Genomic DNA, 19,013 nt, shown 5'->3' on the forward strand with positions numbered 1-19,013 from the left:
GGTTTTGGGTTCTGTGTGGTGGTGGGAGGGAGTTTTGGAAGGTGGGGTAAGTGTAGAACGTCTGTGAGACAGGGTTTGTCGGCTATGAGGGGGTGTGCGGGAGGTTTGGAGGTTGTTTCAGAAGTGGTGGACAGTGGTGCTCCAAGGCGGGAGTAGGAAGTGAGCAGGATGGAGAGCTTTTTGAGGTGGCGTTGTGCATGTTGCTCAAGTTCCTGCAGGGCAAGAGTTTTAATGTGTGTTATGGGTTCCAGGAATTTGGGATTACACAGCAGGAGAATTTTGTGGATAGAGACAAGGTACCGCAAGGAGGATTGGGCTTGGTTGATATGGTTTTGTAGGACTATGTTGGTGAGGGCTAAGGATTGGCAGAATCTGAACAGGTGGAGATCATTGTGGAAGGAGGGGTGGCAGCAGAGGTGGGTAATTTGATGGTAAGGCCACTAGCGGGGATTTCATGAACCAAGCAACAACACAGGAACAGTACGTGAGACTGAGATCTTGCTAGGGATAACAAAACTTTTCTGTATTGACGCAGATGGAAGAAGCAAGGATCCATGGTAGTGCAAAAATGCAAAAAATTATGTGAGAAAGTAGAATAACGTCCAAAAAATTTACATAATAGACATGCCAAGCAGCTGCCCCTAGCACACAAAAAATTGTCTGGGATCTTGGTACTGTTTCGCAATTTCAAAGAACCTAACCTAACCTAACCTAACCATGTTAAGGAATACACGGAAATGAAACTTTTTCCGATATCCCACAACACATTTTTTGTTTCCCAGGCTATGTTAGGTTTGTCAGCTACTGTTTAATAACAACACTTGTCCATAGTTTGTATCTTATCTGTCTCCCTCACCTATGTAATGTACAAAATATCACTTAAATTTTGACGAAAAACACACAAAATGCATTTTAAAATAGTAATGGACAGCTGGATTACAAATAATTTTAGGAGTGACTATTCATCAAACAGTTGAGGTGTTGAGTCATCAATAGGTAAATAAACTAGACCGAGTACGCTGCAAGCTTTTGGAAGTCCAAGAAAGCTTAGAGAAAAACGCACGCACACACACGCGCACACACACACACACACACACACACACACACACACACACACACACACACACACACACACCAGCACAGTTGCAGTGTCCCAGCTGACTACATTAGCCAGCACTGTAGCCAACTGGCATTAGGGTATGTGTCAGATGGAGAGGGTGAGGGAACAAAGGTGGCAGGGAGTGGAAAGGAAACTTGACTATGAATGGGACAGAATGTTGGGGAAATTGGATGCTCATGCAGAGGGAGAGGGAGGAGGAGAGGCAGCATGCCCACAGAATAAGAATACAGTGCCAAATAGCTCACTGCTACATCAGGCAGCAGAAATTACTGTAAAGCTGGTATATGATCTGACTGCTTTCAAAAGTGACCCTGCCTCTGATAGGTTAAACCCACAACAAGATTGGAATAGGATGGGAGGACATATTGGAAAGATTGGCAGGAAATTGTAAGTAGGTGTAATATAAGAAGGGAGTAGGATTCATGTAGTTTGAATGGTAGCAACATTCTCTGTTTTGTTCATGTGACCATTGATGTGTCTACTGCATTTTAATCAGGCAAAACAAAGCAATTATTGTGGATTACTGATGTCTGGAATTTACAGAGCTTGCGAAAGTTTTTGATTTAGTTTCAACTACATCTGCATGAACCTCCATTGAGTAACAAGAATTTTATGCAACTGACATTCGTATACTGAAATACATTTTAATGCTATTACTTCAAACAGGACATCATCAGGACTTAGAAAAATTAAGAACTGAAATAGGAGTCAGGCACAGACATTTCATATTAATGAAATAGTTCCCAAAAGTTCTAGAAGTAGTTTTCAGACCTTTAGTCCCGAGTAATCGAATATGGGTTAATGCTAAATATTTGCACAACTATTTTGGTTATGACATTGTACTGCTTACTTCTGGTGAAGATGGGCTTTAACAATGAACAGGAGACAGAAATGGAGCAAGTTAAGTATGAGAGTTTACTTAACAAATCAAATATTATATGACTGAAATAAATTACAACAAATGCACTGAAAAGAAAATAATACAAATTAAGAACAGTGATTATTATTATTTTAGTTGAGGGGTACTCAAAATCATGGGTCACTAGTGTCCTGACGAAGGCTGTCTCCAGATGTGGAGCAGTTTATAAGGCACTGAAGTCTGCCTACCTTTCCCACCATTTCAGGAATGAGGCTTGACAGTTCACAAAATTTCAACACCTTTGTAACACTGGAATCGGTATCGGCAAGGATGGTGGACAGATCTCCATCGAGACTAAGGGCTGCCATGATATCAGTATATAGGATGAGTTACTAACTATTGCCACGTAGAATAGCTCTGAAAGTAAGATAGTAGCTGAAAAGTTTGTGGGGCAAAAGTTGCATGGGACAACGGGAGTCATAACGTGAATTTGGTTTTTTGTTGCTAGGTGGGGTCATGTCAGAGATACGAAGATCAACTTAGTTTTTTTTTTTTTTTTTTTTTTTTAGGGGTGCTACAGTTTGGTACTTATTTTCTGGTAGCAACTATCGAGACGAATCCAATGATGTATAACAGTAAGGTCTTTGAAGATCAACAAAGCTTGCAAAGGTGGCATGAACGCCCATTTACAGGTGTTTGAAGTGATGACCATTGGTATCAATGCTGTGCTGCAATCTTCTTGAGTGGTATTCCTTATCACATCGCTGTGATGTGGTATGTGCAACTTATCGAAGCACAAGGTTTGACAATTCTCTCTTACTTATCTTCACGTGTAGTTGGAACGTCTTTGTAACAATGTCTTTTACGAATCCCCACAACGAGGGGAGCAGGGGTCAATCTGGCGAACGAATTGGCTATGACACATCTCATCCACGTCCAATCCAATAATTTGGGAATTGTCTCTGCAACTCATTTCTAGCCATCAGCGAAAAATGTGCCGGACATCCATTGTGTTGATACCACATTCTGTTCCTTGTTCCTAAAGGTATTTCTTCCTATAACAGTCCTAATGTTTCTTGCAGGAAATGTGGTGTACTTCCTACCATTAAGATTTTCTTAGATGAAATAGGGGCCTTTAATTCTGTCCCCCAGAATCCCACATCATACTTTTCACCGATCATGGTTTTTGGTGTGCAACTCACCGCAGCCAATGTGGATTTTCAGTTGCCCAATAATGCATTTCCAGGGTTTGAGAATGTAGCCTCATCAGTAAATAAAATCAAATTAATAAATGTGTCATCCCTATGAATCTGAAGTTGAGCTCATTGGCAGAATTCATTGCGATGCATACAATCCGTACCAGTTAGTTCTTGGTGGAGACTGATATGGTAAGGATGATATTTATGGCGATGCAGAACACAAACAACGCTGCTCTGGCTCATGCCAGATTCCCTTGTGATTTGACGCGAACTGACACAAGGATCTCAAACCACAGTGGCAAAAGTCCCAATTTCCATTTCTTCATTAGTAACTTTCCTTTGCCGGATATGTTTCTGATGTGTTGAAGATACAGTAGTTTTCAATTTATCATACACATATTTAAATGTACGACGTGTAGGGTGAGTATGTTGAGGATATCATTCAGCATTTAAGTCTCTAGCTCTCACTGAATTTCGTTGGCATTCTCCATAAATGAGAAGTATACTGACTAGTTCTTCAAAGGAATACATCATTCACATTCGCTTGATTTGACGATACTAGTCTTACCATTCCAATTAGTGTTGCATTGCGAAACCATCGAATGGCGTTTACATGTCAATGGCATGTTAGATGGATATGCCATATTCAGTGAATATTTACTATTTGTATGATATACAAGAGAGAGTTGTCAGAGCATGTGCTTCGATAAGTGCTGAAGTGATAATGAATACCACTCAACCCATGACAAGAAGATTGCAGCAGGCATTGATACCAATGGCCATCACTTCGAACACCTTCTGTAAATGGACATTCATGCCACATTTTTGACCTTCAAAGACTTACTGTTACACATCGCTGGATTTGTCTCAATAGCCGCTATCAGAAAATGAGTACCCAACTATAGCATCCCATTTAGAAAGAAGAAGAAGTTGATCTTCATATCTCTGACGTGACCCCACCTAGCAACAGAAAACCAATTTCGTATTATGGCCGCTGTTGTCCCGTGCAACTTTTGTCCCACGAATTTTCATGCTGCTATCATATTTTTGGAGTTATTCTAGGTGGCAATAGTTAGTGACTCAACCTGTATAACACACAGATTGCCAAAATAGGCTGAACTGAAAGTAGCACACCACACATCTCACAGAGTGGTGGAGGTCTGAAACAAACATGACAGTGAAGAAACAATGACAGACAGGAAAAAATTAGTTTCCTCAAAGGAAAACAAAATCTTGGCAAAAAATTGCAACAAGTGATGACAGCAAGTAAATTTGGTTTCACAGCCAATAAAAATACCCCTTCCACAACATTATTATTCCTTTTTATTTATGTCACGTAAGTGAAAGACAAACCCTAATATTTTGTTTATCCCATTTCTAGTTCACTAAATACTGACACATAACACTGTGTATCTGTGAGATTGGTATCATTGTTTGTTGTGTTATAAGCAACTTTTAGGCATGTGACTGTTTTAAGCTGCTGCGTAAAATAATGTGTGTGTGTGTGTGTGTGTGTGTGTGTGTTTTTGTTGGGGGCGGGGCACCTAGTATGGCTGTCAACATTGCATTCTTCTTCAAAGTACCCATCTCCTTGTATGCTGACGGATCCACCTCTTGTGACAACTACTGGTCAATTCCACGTTACAGAGGACTGTACATACTTTTTATCAGACAGTGTACAAAAAGTAAGATCATTGCTGTTTATCTACATTTTCATCATTTGTTATTAGTGGCCAATGTTCATTAAAATCTGGACTGGTGCTGTCCAGACTTTTTTCCTATTTTGTGATGACATCATTATTCAGAACAAAGATTTTTCCATGCATTTTGTCAGGACTACAAGATAGATGTGGTTAAAGTAACGTGTATGCTAAGTAAAATGTACACTTCCTTATTTCACATTATTACAATGTGTTGTAGCGTTAAGACTCGCAGAATACACAACTGTTTGAAATGAGGTGGTTAGAGAGTCTAGCCAAATTTCATGGCAAGCTCAGAGCTCATAAGGCTAGCTTGGACACTTATTGTAATGAGAGCAGGGAACTGTAGTTCAACAGAAATTTCAGTGTTTCATTCAGCATCAGCCTGAAACAGTCAGTCATAGGTTTATTCAGACTCCCAGCGATCTGCAAGAATTATATCTGCCTCTTCCAAAACACTGTGCAAATATTTTTTTCTTTTTCTTTCTTTTTTTTTTTTTAAAGTGGGAATGGACATTTTACACACTTAGTACAGTCAACTTTAAAACTGAATAGTGCATTATGTGCCATACTTAATGAGTATCACTCAGAAAATTTTCCATCTCTTCATCTCGCTTTGGAAGACTACACTTAACTGTTGCTAATTACGTGTCAAAAAACTTCAGGACACCAGAAGAATGATACAACCACAACATGTGTGATATATATATATGGCTCAGGTATTTATACAAGACAAAAAAGGAGGAGCTTCATGAACTTGAATTGTATTAAGTAAATAATCAGCTACTTATTTCAACCGTGATGGAGAATCATCATCTGGGGTAGTCACTAATCTACAAAATAAATCTCAGTCTTACCATTATATAATCTATCTGATACCTTTTAGTATCTCCAGGATTCTTCCATGTATACAACCTTCTTTTATGATTCTTGAACCAAGTGTTAGCTATGATTAACTTACGCTCCGTGCAAAATTCTACCAGGCGGCTTCCTCTTTCATTTCTTAGCCCCAATCCATATTCACCTACTACATATCCTTCTCTCCCTTTTCCTACTACCGAATTCCAGTCACCCATGACTATTGAATTTTCGTCACCCTTCACTATCTGAATAATTTCTTTTATTTCATCATACATTTCTTCAATTTCTTCATCATCTGCAGAGCTAGTTGGCATATAAACTTGTATTACTGTAGTAGGCGTGGGCTTCGTATCTATCTTTGCCACAATAATGCGTTCACTATGCTGTTGTTACAATTAAACTACAGTGATGAGGCATCCATTATTACTGAAATCTACCACAGCAGAAGGATTTAAGAGATTCAGGAGAGTTCATTAACACTTTTTCATTTCAGCATTTTGTACTCAGTACAGCTGAAATAATTTTTAAGAGTTTTTATCTTTCCTCCCTCCACATGAGAGACAGTGCTTAATAATTTGATTTGGAGGTAGTACTGGTTTCCTCCTGATCAAATCTAAATAATTAAAAAACTCAAATTATTCTATTTTCTCAGTTTCTTCAAAAATGTGAGAGCCACTGTACCTCTGCAGAAAAGCCATCCCTTATGTTTCTATTATAAAGAAACAGACATACTTATAGAGTAACAGTCAACAACAGTCTTGTGATTTTATGATTAAAATCCTGGCTAGTATGACTGTCAACACTGCATTTTTCGCACCTTGTGATTTTATGATTAAAATCCTGGCTAGTATGACTGTCAACACTGCATTTTTCGCACACGCGAGTGTGTGTGTGTGTGTGTGTGTGTGTGTGTGTGTGTGTGTGGGGGCACGCGCACGCCCACACACAGTCCCTATTTGTCTGTACATGTACATGAGGTCTGCATGGCCTTTGCCTACTTATGGTTATTTGTTCGTGTTTTCACTTCGCAATCACATCACCAGCAATCAATCTCGGCAGGGTTGAAATGTCCATGATGGACTCGTTATTCAGGTGCCATCCAGTAATACTCAGTCAGTGAGTTCCATTCTGCTGTTACAGTTTCCTACTTGTGTGTGTGTGTGTGTGTGTGTGTGTGTGTGTGTGTGTGTGGGCGTGCCCACACACACACACACACACACACACACACACACACACACACACAAGTAGGAAACTGTAACAGCAGAATGGAACTCACTGACTGAGTATTACTGGATGGCACCTGAATAACGAGTCCATCATGGACATTTCAACCCTGCCGAGGTTGATTGCTGGTGATGTGATTGCGAAGTGAAAACACGAACAAATAACCATAAGTAGGCAAAGGCCATGCAGACCTCATGTACATGTACAGACAAATAGGGACTGATCAGCATTGCAGTGGGTAGCTGTAAAAGACAGCATGAAATCAGTAGAAGGGATCACTCGTGAGCTCCAAAGTTCTTCCAGCAGTCTAGTTAACACATTTTCCATGTTTAGGTAGTTTAAAAGAACAGAATATAATTGTCAAACAGGTCCTTATATGCCACATATTTCGGTAGCAAATGCTAAATGAGACTTGAGGTTGTGTAAAAAGCAACACCACTGGACAGTGGACGATTGAAAACTAGTAATTTGGAGCGGTGAATCGTTCTATATCCTGTGGCATCCACTGGAAGGGTTTGGCTTTGGTCATTGCATGGATAACATTAACTGCTGTTATCAGTAAGCCCATCAGTGAAATGGTTAGGGTTTGATGTCCCTATTTTGCTTAAGAAAACACTACCTGCAGAAGGAAATGAACAAATTTTACATCACTGTGTACTGCATCCAGCAGAGAAACAGTATGGAGATAACGCTTCATTGTGTCAACATGACAATGCACTTTGTCACAAAGCAGTAGCTGCGAGGCAATATTTGTGGACAATAACATTCCTGCAAATGGACTTGCCTGCCTGTGCTCCTGACCTAAATCCAATGGAACACCTCTGGGCTGTTGAAATCATTGCTGATCCCAGCATCAAACATTACTACCTTCTGTGGTTTTGACTCCTGTAAAAGAATGGGCTGCCATTCCTCCACAGATATTCAGACACCTCACTGAATATGTCCCCAGCAGAGTTCATGGTGAAAGTTACACACACCTTCATTAATAGGTGTCCAGATACTTTTAATCAGATAGTGCAGCATTTGCTGTTCACCGCAGACGACCCCCCCCCCCCCCCCCCCACCCCAATGAAAATAAGTAGGCTACAATGAATTTCTTATGAAATAAACCTCACTAGAAAAAGTTATTGGACTGCTTCATAAAAACACCACTGTATTCTTTGATTAATGATCCGCAGTTAGTTGTATAACTAGAAACAACACTTTTGAAGCACACCATACTGTGCAATACACAATCTAAGAGACTCAGAAACACTTAATATTAGAGTGAGCACGGAGTTTGAGGAAAACATCAAATCTTTCACGTGTAGTGCATATGTTGAATATTTTGACAAAATACACACACTTTTCATAAATCAATGAACTGTGGTGGCTACAGGACTTACGTCTTGACATTTATACATTTGGTAATGAAGAGCCTGCAGTATCAAGTACTGATAAAAAGCATAACTGCATGATAGAATAACGTAGACAAAAAGTGAATAATGACAAGCAATAGAATATTCTTTTCATAAAAAATCAGGTAATGATGAATTCTAAGTGTCCCACTTAAATTATATAAGACAGCAGGTTTCAGTAGTCAAACAAACACCATTGTGGTCTTATTTCATGCAATAATACAAACAAAACTACCATTTAGGGTGCTAAAGCACTCATTATTTAATAAAAAATTAAAATAAAAAACCAGCAACTGTGAGAAAGAATAAACAAAATATCCTACTATAGCACAGCTCCTGACACTTCTGTGACAAATTTGAAGACTAACATTCTTTTGTATCTAGCAATTTAAAAATATTGGGTCTTAATAGTGTTTTCTCTGGCCAGTAAGGGGCTAACAATATTTTCACAAACGTTAAAATTACATCTGAAGTGGAATTTAACTTCACAATTAATGGATTGGTGGAAATATTAATTCCATGTCCAATTAATGAGGGGGAAAAAAGAAGACAAAGGCTAACATGTAACACATTTACGAAGAACTGTGCTAATAAATTTGTTATTAGAACACAAAAGTATCCATTAGGTCTGCCTATTTTACTTGTTTGTATTTTTGAGCCATCAGTTTTGGTCTGGGAGGAATTATGATGTGTAACTAAAGAGTAACAGGTAAGCAAGTTCTCTGTTTATACAATATTACACTTTAAAAAATTGAGTTCTTGGTTTTGTTATGGAAGACACAACTTTCCTTCTGCAATATGTCAACAACTTGCCTCGTTTAGTAGGAGTCCACTACGGAAGTAATCAAAATATGGAAGGAAAATGATAACATTAACTTGACTGCAAACTCTGAAATTTGGACATTAATTTTTTACTTAATGAATGTAAACAGGTCACACAAGAATTTTTATGGTAAACACAACTATTGATCACTATCGCATAACTGGACAAAACTCTTGAGAAAATTGTGAGCAAAAGAAACAAGCACACTAACTATATGAAACACTGCTACAAGAGAACTACCTACAATTTATATAAAACTCTGAAGTGTTGCATACTTCTCTCTCTATAACATGATAATTTTATATACTACAGTGTTGTACATAAAATTATCTTGAGTTATTACGTATTGGTATTAGAGGGGGGAGAGGGAGGGGGGAGAGGGAGGGAGGGAGAGGGAGGGAGGGAGGGAGGGAGGGAGGGGGAGGGAGGGAGGGGGGAGGGAGGGGGAGGGAGAAACCCTCCAGGCAGCTTGCCAATACAGAATGTATATTTAAAGAGCAATATTAATTAAATATTTGATCAAAATGTGAACTGTGGTTGTCACTCTCATTCTTTAAAGTGGCAAAATGTAAAATTTTTTATCCTGAGTCTAATCGTCTCTGTACCTAGCAAAAACATTGTTAAGTACATAGTCAAGTTCTCATGCAATGAAATAACATTTCAGCACATCAGTATCAATAAGTAAGAGTTAGTACCTACAACAAGTTTAATACAAACATGCAATGGTCAGCACATACAAATATTAAAACTAAACAACACAAAGCAACATGGAAATTTCACAATATATAGCAATAAGACAAGCATTCAGTAACAGGAAAAGCACAGCATGTATGAAAGAAAAGCAAGGGAAAAATTAATGCTAACTTAACAGGAAGTAGGATTGGGATGTATGCAAGCAACATTGTCAACTACTATCACCAGACTATTTTTGAAACACCACAAAAAGTTTTAGGTAAGAAGAAAATAAGCTGCTCATCAACTGAAAGCAGAGATGGCATTAGCTACCTAAGTATCTGTAGTTTGGCTAAGTTTCTGAAACACTTTCTCTTTAAGCTTGCCTGGAAGGATAGTAACTATAGAAAGGAACTGGGACTGAGCAGACAGCATACTACCTTTGCCTGAGAGGATCTATAGGGGTTTCTAAGGTCGCATGTTCGGCCCTGCCAGATGTTGAGATGGACGCAGACTTGATATGGCCCTTGGCCGATCGAACAGCTACCGGCAAGCTGTCTCCTGCCCCCAACGTGCTGTACAACACAAATAACCACTGCACTATTCGCTTTTGTAGCAAATTACTGATTTAGCTGCACACGGCATGTCATGGTGTAGGACAGAAAGATAGGCGTGTGGTGCTTAAAAATGAGAATAAGCTAAAATTGCAAGACTTGCAGCCAAGCAAAGTAACACATTACAAATGCAGAATTAGTAAGAACAGAATGAATCATGTTTATAACATAAAAATTGAGGAAATAAAGAGCTTTCAACAAATTATTGCTTGCATACATGTCCATGTTTCTGTCCTTCATGGAAAATGAATTTATCTTTATGTGCTGTTTAGTAATTATTTAAATGAAATTTATTAGTAGAACATATGAGCAATCATTAGCTGTTAGATAAAAACAACAAGAATGAACTTAATTTTTAAAAAGCAAATTAGGAGTGAGTAAATAATTATATCAACAATGAAACATAGTTAGCAAAAGAAGAGTTGTGTGCTTCTGACAATGCTGTCATGAAGCAACAGGCCAACTTCAAATGAACTGCCACATTCAAACATAATGTGAAATAAACAAACAGTATAATCCTCATTTTCCACAAAATGTCTCTTCATAATTGTTCCACACCATGTTATAACTGTAGTTCATTTACAACTCTAATAATGTATCTCTCTCTCTCTCTCACACACACACACACACACACACACACACACACACACACACACACTTGCTAGTACTTATTTGTCCAGTTCTGAACTTATTTTACTTGTGCATTTGAACTCCCAAATTTTGATGTAATTTCTTAAATCTAACATGCTCAACTATAACACAGTGAGCTGCAACTTTCTGTAATTTGCACTAGCACAAGTCAGTATTTCTTTGACTTTCTGAGAACAGTATCAAAAAGTTCTTATACCGCCTAACGTAAGTGCTCCATATGAACTTTAGCATCATGGCCATATAAAATGTTAACTACGATTACAATTAATCTTTCAAATGAAGCAGTGGTCTCTAACCACATGATACACCAACCAGCTTGCTAATTGTTGCACCAAAATATATTTTTGTTTCCATGGCACTAAGGCAGTTTGCAGTTAAATGCAATTTTACCCAATCAACTGATACAATGGAGGAATTATTGTGATTATACATGAAACACATTTAATTATGATATGATGGTTATAATGTGTAAATGATGTTATGGAAGAAGGACAAACACAGTAGGAAAGCCACAGCAAATAAGACTTCACAAATGTGAAGTGCATCAAACACAGTATCTAAATGTCAATTATTTTACTCTTTAAAATATATGACTATAGTCATTGAATGAAATATACTAAACGCAGAGAATCATTTTTTACAATACAAATTTGTGTGAAGGCCACAGAAAAAGAATTGCAAATACTTTAGGAGTAAAGGAGACCACTCCCCAAAAAGCAGAAGTGTTGAATAATTGACAGGTAAACACAAAAAATAAAGCTTTTGGAGTAATTCTTCGAGACAGATCTCACGCACACGCACAAGCCGACCTATGCCCCTGCGTGGCACTGGCAGAACTAACGATGCAGGTGGGCAGGTTGGAATGGGGTTTGTGTCAGTTGGGGTGGGGTTTGTGCTGGTTGGGGTGGGTAAAGGGGGACAGAGTCAGAAGGGTTGGCAGTGGATGATTAGTAGCTTGGAGGAAGGCAGAGGATTTGCCAGTTAGGAGTGAAGGCAGGAAGAGGTAGCAGATGCACAATGCAAAGCTGTTGGAGCCAGTGAGGAGCAGTGCATGCTGAAGGTGACATTGGGACACAAATTGGGAGGGTCAAACTCAGCCTGGGTTACCGGCGATTGAGGCCAGGATGATTATCGGAGTGAAGGAGGCTTTGCAAGGGTGACTCCCATCTGCATAGTTCAGAGAAGCTGGACGTGGAGGGCAGGACACAGACAACTCGAGTTGTGAAACAGCCACTGAAACTGAGCATGTTATGCTTAGCTGCATGTTGTGGCACCAGGTGGCTAACTCGGTTCTAAGCAACAGTTTGGCAGCAGCCATTCGCTGTGGTGGACAGCTGGTTGGTACATACACTGACAGAACTTTGGTTGTCTATCACCACACAGTGAAATGAGGGGCATCCTATCCGCGATGCTTCCCACCCTTCGAAAGTGGTGTGCCATCACCCACCCAACCTTCAAAACATTCTAGTCGACCCCTATGACACTATCACTCCTAGCCCTTTGTCACAGGGATCATACCTCTGTGGAAACCACAGGCGCAACACCCAACCATCCACTGACCAAGCACTTCCTACTCCAGTCCTGTCACAGACTTATCATACCCCATCAGTGGCAGGGCCACCTGTGAAAGCAGCCATGTAATATATCAACTCTCCAGCAAACACTGCAGAGCTTTTTGTCAGTATGACTATCAACCAGCTGTCCACGACACAAACTGTTGCCGTGAACAGTGTTGACCACCTGGTGGCACATCATGTAGCCAAGTGTAACATGCCCAATTAAAGTGGCTGATCCACAACCGGGGCATCTGGATCCTTCCCTTGACCACCAACTTCTCTAAACTACGCAGATGGTAGTCATCCTTGCAATAAATCCCTCGCTATCATAACCAACCTGGCCTTAATTTCCTGTAGCCCACTATCTCCATGCCTTCCACCCAACAGTTTCCCCTTCCTCCGTTCTGTCACTCTCTCCCAATTCACATCCCCATGTCAACACCAGTGTGCGCTGCTCCACACTGGCTCTGACAACCTCGCGTCAGATGCCTAGCCTGTACACCTGCCACCCCTCCCTCCCACATCCCAACAAACCCTCCTCTCAAAACCTGTCCACCTGCCGAAATGGAGCAGTAGCACTGTTTGCCCTGCTGGCAGCATGTAGGGGCAGTGCACACGTGCATGCACGGTTGTGAGATCTAGCTCAAAAAAGTATTACTCTTAAAGTCAACAAGTTTTCTTTCTTTTTTGTGTGTGCCTGATGATGTTTCTGCTTTTTGATGAGTGATCTCCTTTACTCTTAAAGTATTTACATTCTGCCAGAACAAAAGTAAAGTGATTGGCAATGACGGTTTCCTGCCAGAATGTACTTCAGCACAAAAAAAAAAAAAAAAAGAGAGATTGCAATAAATGGTGAGAAGAATAGGTTCAACACTTGATGCAACACTTAATCCATCTTGAAAGGGAATAATTTCATCCTTTAACGTTACTAGTTATTTTAAATATAAGTTGAATGCTAAGGCTGCCTCTGCAAAATAGTTTTATTTGTTCCCCCATAAACAAAGCAATCCATACCTTGTAGTAGTGAACCTTAACATTTGATATATTGCTACATTGCAAATACATAGATAACTTGTAAGGAGTTTTCTATCTCTGATGGTTTAACGTATCAATAGTGTACTCCTTACTTATAGTGGGCTTGTGGAACTCTCTAAGCTGAGCACACCTTTTTTTGTGGAGGGAATGCTGCCTTGCTGTACAATGGTAACAATGCCCCAAAATGGCAGTGGTCACATACCATCCCTGTGTGGGCTCACAGAGTTGTTGGGCTTCAGCATGGAGCAGTCACATTATGGACAAATAGTATGAAGAATTTGCTAGAAAGTGTAATTAAGAGTTAAAAGTGTTAATCAGTAATTTCCTGGAAGGGTGTGTGGAATTAGTTATGAGATTTATGGCTGAATCTGCATTGTGTGTGTCTTTGAATCAGTAATTTTCATAAAGGAACATACTGACAACAGAACATAAAATGAAAAGGCTTCTGTGATCAGCTAATGTTAACTGATGTGGAAGTGCGACGTAACTATGGTTACTTCAGTAAGGAAGTGAAGAGACCTAACAGCTGACACAAGACTTTATGAGTCAGGCATTGTTAGATTAGTGTTTTACATGCTGAAGGGACAATAAAATAAATTAATTTGTCTTGTACTGTAATTATTTCAAAGTGACATCTTCCATTTTTCAATTACACAACTTTAATATTTGGAAAATATGAGAATTGTGTGTTTTAAATAGGCACGCAGTCAGGTTTAATTTGTGACGAAGTATGTTCTCTAAGTAAAGCTCCCATACTCGAGGCAGGTAGTCCCACAGCCACAATAATTAATCTAAAAAGTAAACTGAGAAGAGAAGACATTCAGAATTTTAAAAATTTGAGTACGATACAGACCTCAAGTTGATGAGATTGATGTTACATAATTTTTGAAGGAGCATGAAATGCCTCAGCCAGAAATATCAACAAGGAAATACTGATTGTTTCTAAAGTCCTATTACACACCCAAAGGTCTCTTGAGTGCCATTTTGAACTGTAGCTCCTAGTTTTATTGTTATGAGTGATCCACCATAACCGCAAATTCCACTGAACTGTGTATCTTCTGCATCAGAGCAGTGAGTATGGGTAAGTGTATTGTCACTGAAACCCTTCAACATGCACATTGCACTCTAGAGTTTTTATACACACACAGGCATCTCTTGTGTAAACATTGCATTTCATATGACTCCAGAGGAAGTAAGTAGGTTCAGCCAAATCAGATAAAACATGCAGATCACACAATTGAATCCTTGTCAGAAGTCAACCTTGATCTGAACCATTCAGATCACAGAAATAATTAGCAAAATGAGATGGTTGCTATCACAGCAGAACCATAGGTTTGCTGAATGTTCAATGGCATATTTCTTAATAACTCCACAGTCATACAAATAGTGCTTTTCTAAAAGTCGACAAATGTTCAGTTGTTCAAAATTTGGATTTTTGTAGATACAAATCAAGCTCGTTGCCATGCATATCCTGTTGAAAACTATGAGGTTTTGCAAAGCTCTATATTTACTCTAAGAAAATTAAAGCAATGTCAGTAAATGCAAACCGTGTTCTGCTTCTGAGAGACCTGATGAGAGAACAACAATGTAGGATGTCACTGTCAATTGTATAGCGAGAGAGGTTTCTGGAGGGAGTGGGTGGGGGATTTTTGGCAAGCACTTGCCATCAGAACCAACAGAAATAAGCACTTGCCATCAGAACCAACAACAGAAATAAATGAGTGGTTTACACAACAAAATGATTGCTCAGTTTGAGCCCGCTTTGTCAGGGAGAAGGACCACCACATGGATGGATGGGGAGGAGGTGGGAGGGGGGAGGGAGGGAGGGAGAGAGTGTGTGTTTTGATGAGGTACAGCATAAGGAAAACAACTGGTCAGACAGGGGTGTCCACAGACAGACACTCAAAGGGAACACGGTCTAGAGAAAAAGGATCAATTAATAACAAACTACATGTTGCACAACTTAGTTCAAAAAGGAAAACCCAAATGTGGTTTATGACTGTTTTGATAAACAACAGAAGCAGCCAATAACCAGAGCTTTTCGTAGATGAAGTATTCTATACCAGACAGGTTTGGCTGTACAATTTGTGCATTATGATTCATTCTTGAGCACAGAGAAAAGGATTGCTTTCTATATTTAGCTTGAAACAGAAGGTCCTAAAGGATGCTACCAAGCAACCCCTATTGCATTTTCTCTCAGATCTTGAGGCTTCCCAGTCAGAAAATGGTAGAAATAAAACTCATTTATTTTTGGGCTCCTGTACCAAGTCAAAATAATACTGTAATGAAGAGCATACTAATAGCCTTCATGGAATAAAGCAGAAAACTGACTGTTTGGTGAAAGGAAGATGTTCTTTAAATGACTGAGTACTATATAGTGCTGGAACAATGTGGCATGGTTGAGATACTAAATAAAGATTATGAAGTCAAGTCCACTGCACTAGAACCTTATGATCTAAGATTCTTTCAAAATAACTGCTCACCAAGCAGAAGGTATTGTTCTCATAACAGACACTTATGATGTATGGAAAACGTGCAGAAGTATGGATATCCAGGGAGTGAGTAAAGCAACCACCTTGGAAAAGAATGTGGTCAACAAGGAAAAGAAAAAGTATGTCTTAAATCTTATGAGGCATTTTACATACCTGAAGGAGCAGAAACGTTTTATAAGGAAATTGTTGAAAATGATCAAAAGATTTCCACTTTAGTATTGCTGTAGGCAGTATTTTGTGTTGTATTTCAACAGCATTTGTAGCTATTCTGTACTTCTGCTTATCAAACTTTTATGGAAAATATGATACTAAAGTGTTATGTTATAGTACATTATTATATTTCTATATTTTATAGAACATAATTGGGTTGTAACTTTTCCTTGGGATTATGATAACGTACACACAAAATCCACTTCCTAGTATTTGTGACCACCAATAATACAGTTTCAAATTACAGTATACAAACCCACTGAACAGTGTTGTGTTCTATCTAAGATTAACTTGGTAGCTGTGCTGAGAAAGCTTTTGATATCGATCAAGGCCATCTGATTTTAATCGAAGTAGCTACTCCCATCAGTCACTGCTCATAGATATTCCATTTGTGTTGTTAGCTGTTTGTTTTAAGAAAAAGCATACTGTTTTTCTGTCGCAGTTTTACGATGGAGAATAGTATGAGCAGCAACAAAAAGGCTCCTTCAAAGACAGAAGTAAAAAAATCTCAAGAAAATTGAGACTTATCAAAGAACACACATTGCACTTACACGGAATTTAAATATACCATGTCCAAACTTAATACCATCATGGAACACAACACTCAATTTTGAAAAATGCAGATATTGGTAAAAAAAGGCCAGTTGCTCAAGAAGAAATTATGAAGAACTGGTTTCCGGCAGCATATACATCCAATATCCCGGTGGGAAAAAAAAAGTGCTGAAGGTGGCTAACATACCCTGAATTGAGGATTCCTCTGCGATTAACATGTGGATCAGCAGCTTTAAGAAGCACTAGAAATTGGTCTACAAAGCTATATATGGGGAAGACGATAAAGTGAATATAAAAACTGTCAGTGACACTGATATGTTAACAGAGCTTACACAACACTATGAACCAAAGTACATCTTCAAACATCAATGAAAGATCTCTCTTCTTCCATGTTATTTCAAGTAAAACAGTTGCCTTCAAAGGTGAAATTGTTATGGAGGGAAATATCGTTAAGTTTGCCTTACAGTAATTTTAGGCATCAGCGCTGATGGTTTTGAAAAGTTGAAACACTTTGTGACTAGCACAGTTGTAGCCCTCTGATTTGGCCATTATCCTTGCTTTTAAAATACACAGTAGAAAATCTGTTGTGCAGAAGATGTTAACTCTGTATTCATGAAATTGGAAATCATCCAGAAAAAATTCACCATCAGAAGTTAAAACAGATTATGATTCTGGTTTTTATGGTGAAAAGTAGGTTTTACAGTAAATAAAAAAATAAAAGAATGCTACAAAAGTGCCCTTATGCCAAATCTACATAAGATTGATGGTTTCTGACTGAACAACACAACAATTAATAAGCAGCTCACAGATGTCTTATGAACTATGAGCTTGAAAGGTTGTTTCCCACCATTTTCATTTTCAGAAGTCCTTTGAAAAGTATGGAATAAGAGTTTCACTGTAGCTTACTATGTACATTTATAATCAACTTTTCAATGTGAATGTACAGTAAAAGTCTACTGAAGAGCATTATTTCTTTATTATTGTTGTATATACAAGCAATGACCTGTGGTAATAGACTATGCAGCATAGCCCTGCATTCACAGGCAGACACCAGTCCCAGACAAACTATACACTCCTTTTAAGCTGAGTACAAATCAACTTAGGAAGTGTGTGTGTGTGTGTGTGTGTGTGTGTGTGTGTGTGTGTGTGTGTTGCTAGGTAATGATTACGCAATTGTTCAGATATGTCTGATTTCACTCAGAGTTACATATTTGATGGTATAAAAACTTTTATATACATTTCTTAATATGCACCTGAAAAACCAACACAAAATATCTTCAGATGTATTACTTTCTGCTTCACTTTCCTGTGTCACAGTTAAAAGTGCGTATGACATCTGAAAGAAGCAGACTATCTGAGAAGGTTATTAATGGATCTGCATGCAGTAACTATGGAAGGAATGTTTTTCCAACATCTTTACATGTATTCTGAACATTCTTGTTATTTTCTCCCACACACTGCTACAGCTCATAAGTCAAGTCATTCATCATACAAAAATTTTGTTCTCCAACTCATGAATTGAGTGAGAATTTATTTCAAATGGAGAGTGAAAACTTAACATGCCATTACCAAAACCACTGACATCTTCACAAAATGAAGAGATATCTAAACAGAATCTATGAACCATTGCATGCAACGAGACATTCCAAAAAATTCCTGTTTTAGCAGATGCCAAAAGAATGCACAACACATGAGTATGCTGTTATAATGCAAAATGTTAGTAAATAATAAGGGTACAAGAAAAAACTGTCTTAAGCAACTACACACACACACACACACACACACACACACACACATACACACACATAAAGAGAGAAAAAAAGAAATGACCTATATACAAGTAGCTAAATATTTCTCCATGCTACCTTTACAATAGCTTTTTCTTTTCTTTAAAAAAAAAAAAAAAATCGTCTCATTCAGCTACTGAGTGACAACCACTTAATATTCACCATAAATGACTCTGAAAATCGGTCTACTACCACAACACAAAAAAACAAGATTACTTGTATTACTATTTGTCTCGGCATTTAGTGTGAACCCTTTTCCGA

The 19,013-nt window shown here is 38.6% G+C and overlaps 1 protein-coding gene across 9 annotated transcripts in view; it reads right to left on the reverse strand.

Moving 5' to 3' along the window:
* Positions 1–19,013, reverse strand: part of LOC124709828 (serine/threonine-protein kinase MARK2-like) — a 286,137-nt gene that overhangs the window by 45,483 nt on the left and 221,641 nt on the right. For 8 of the 9 annotated variants that reach the window (XM_047240879.1, XM_047240876.1, XM_047240875.1 and 5 more), the window contains one exon: positions 10,296–10,430. The exons of the other annotated variant lie outside the window; for it this stretch is intronic. In XM_047240879.1, the coding sequence (XP_047096835.1) occupies positions 10,296–10,430 (135 nt within the window). The remainder of the gene's footprint in view (positions 1–10,295; positions 10,431–19,013) is intronic. 9 annotated transcript variants of the gene reach the window in all.

Source organism: Schistocerca piceifrons, chromosome 1 (genome assembly GCF_021461385.2).
Source record: "Schistocerca piceifrons isolate TAMUIC-IGC-003096 chromosome 1, iqSchPice1.1, whole genome shotgun sequence".
NCBI classification, from domain to species: Eukaryota; Metazoa; Arthropoda; class Insecta; order Orthoptera; family Acrididae; genus Schistocerca; species Schistocerca piceifrons.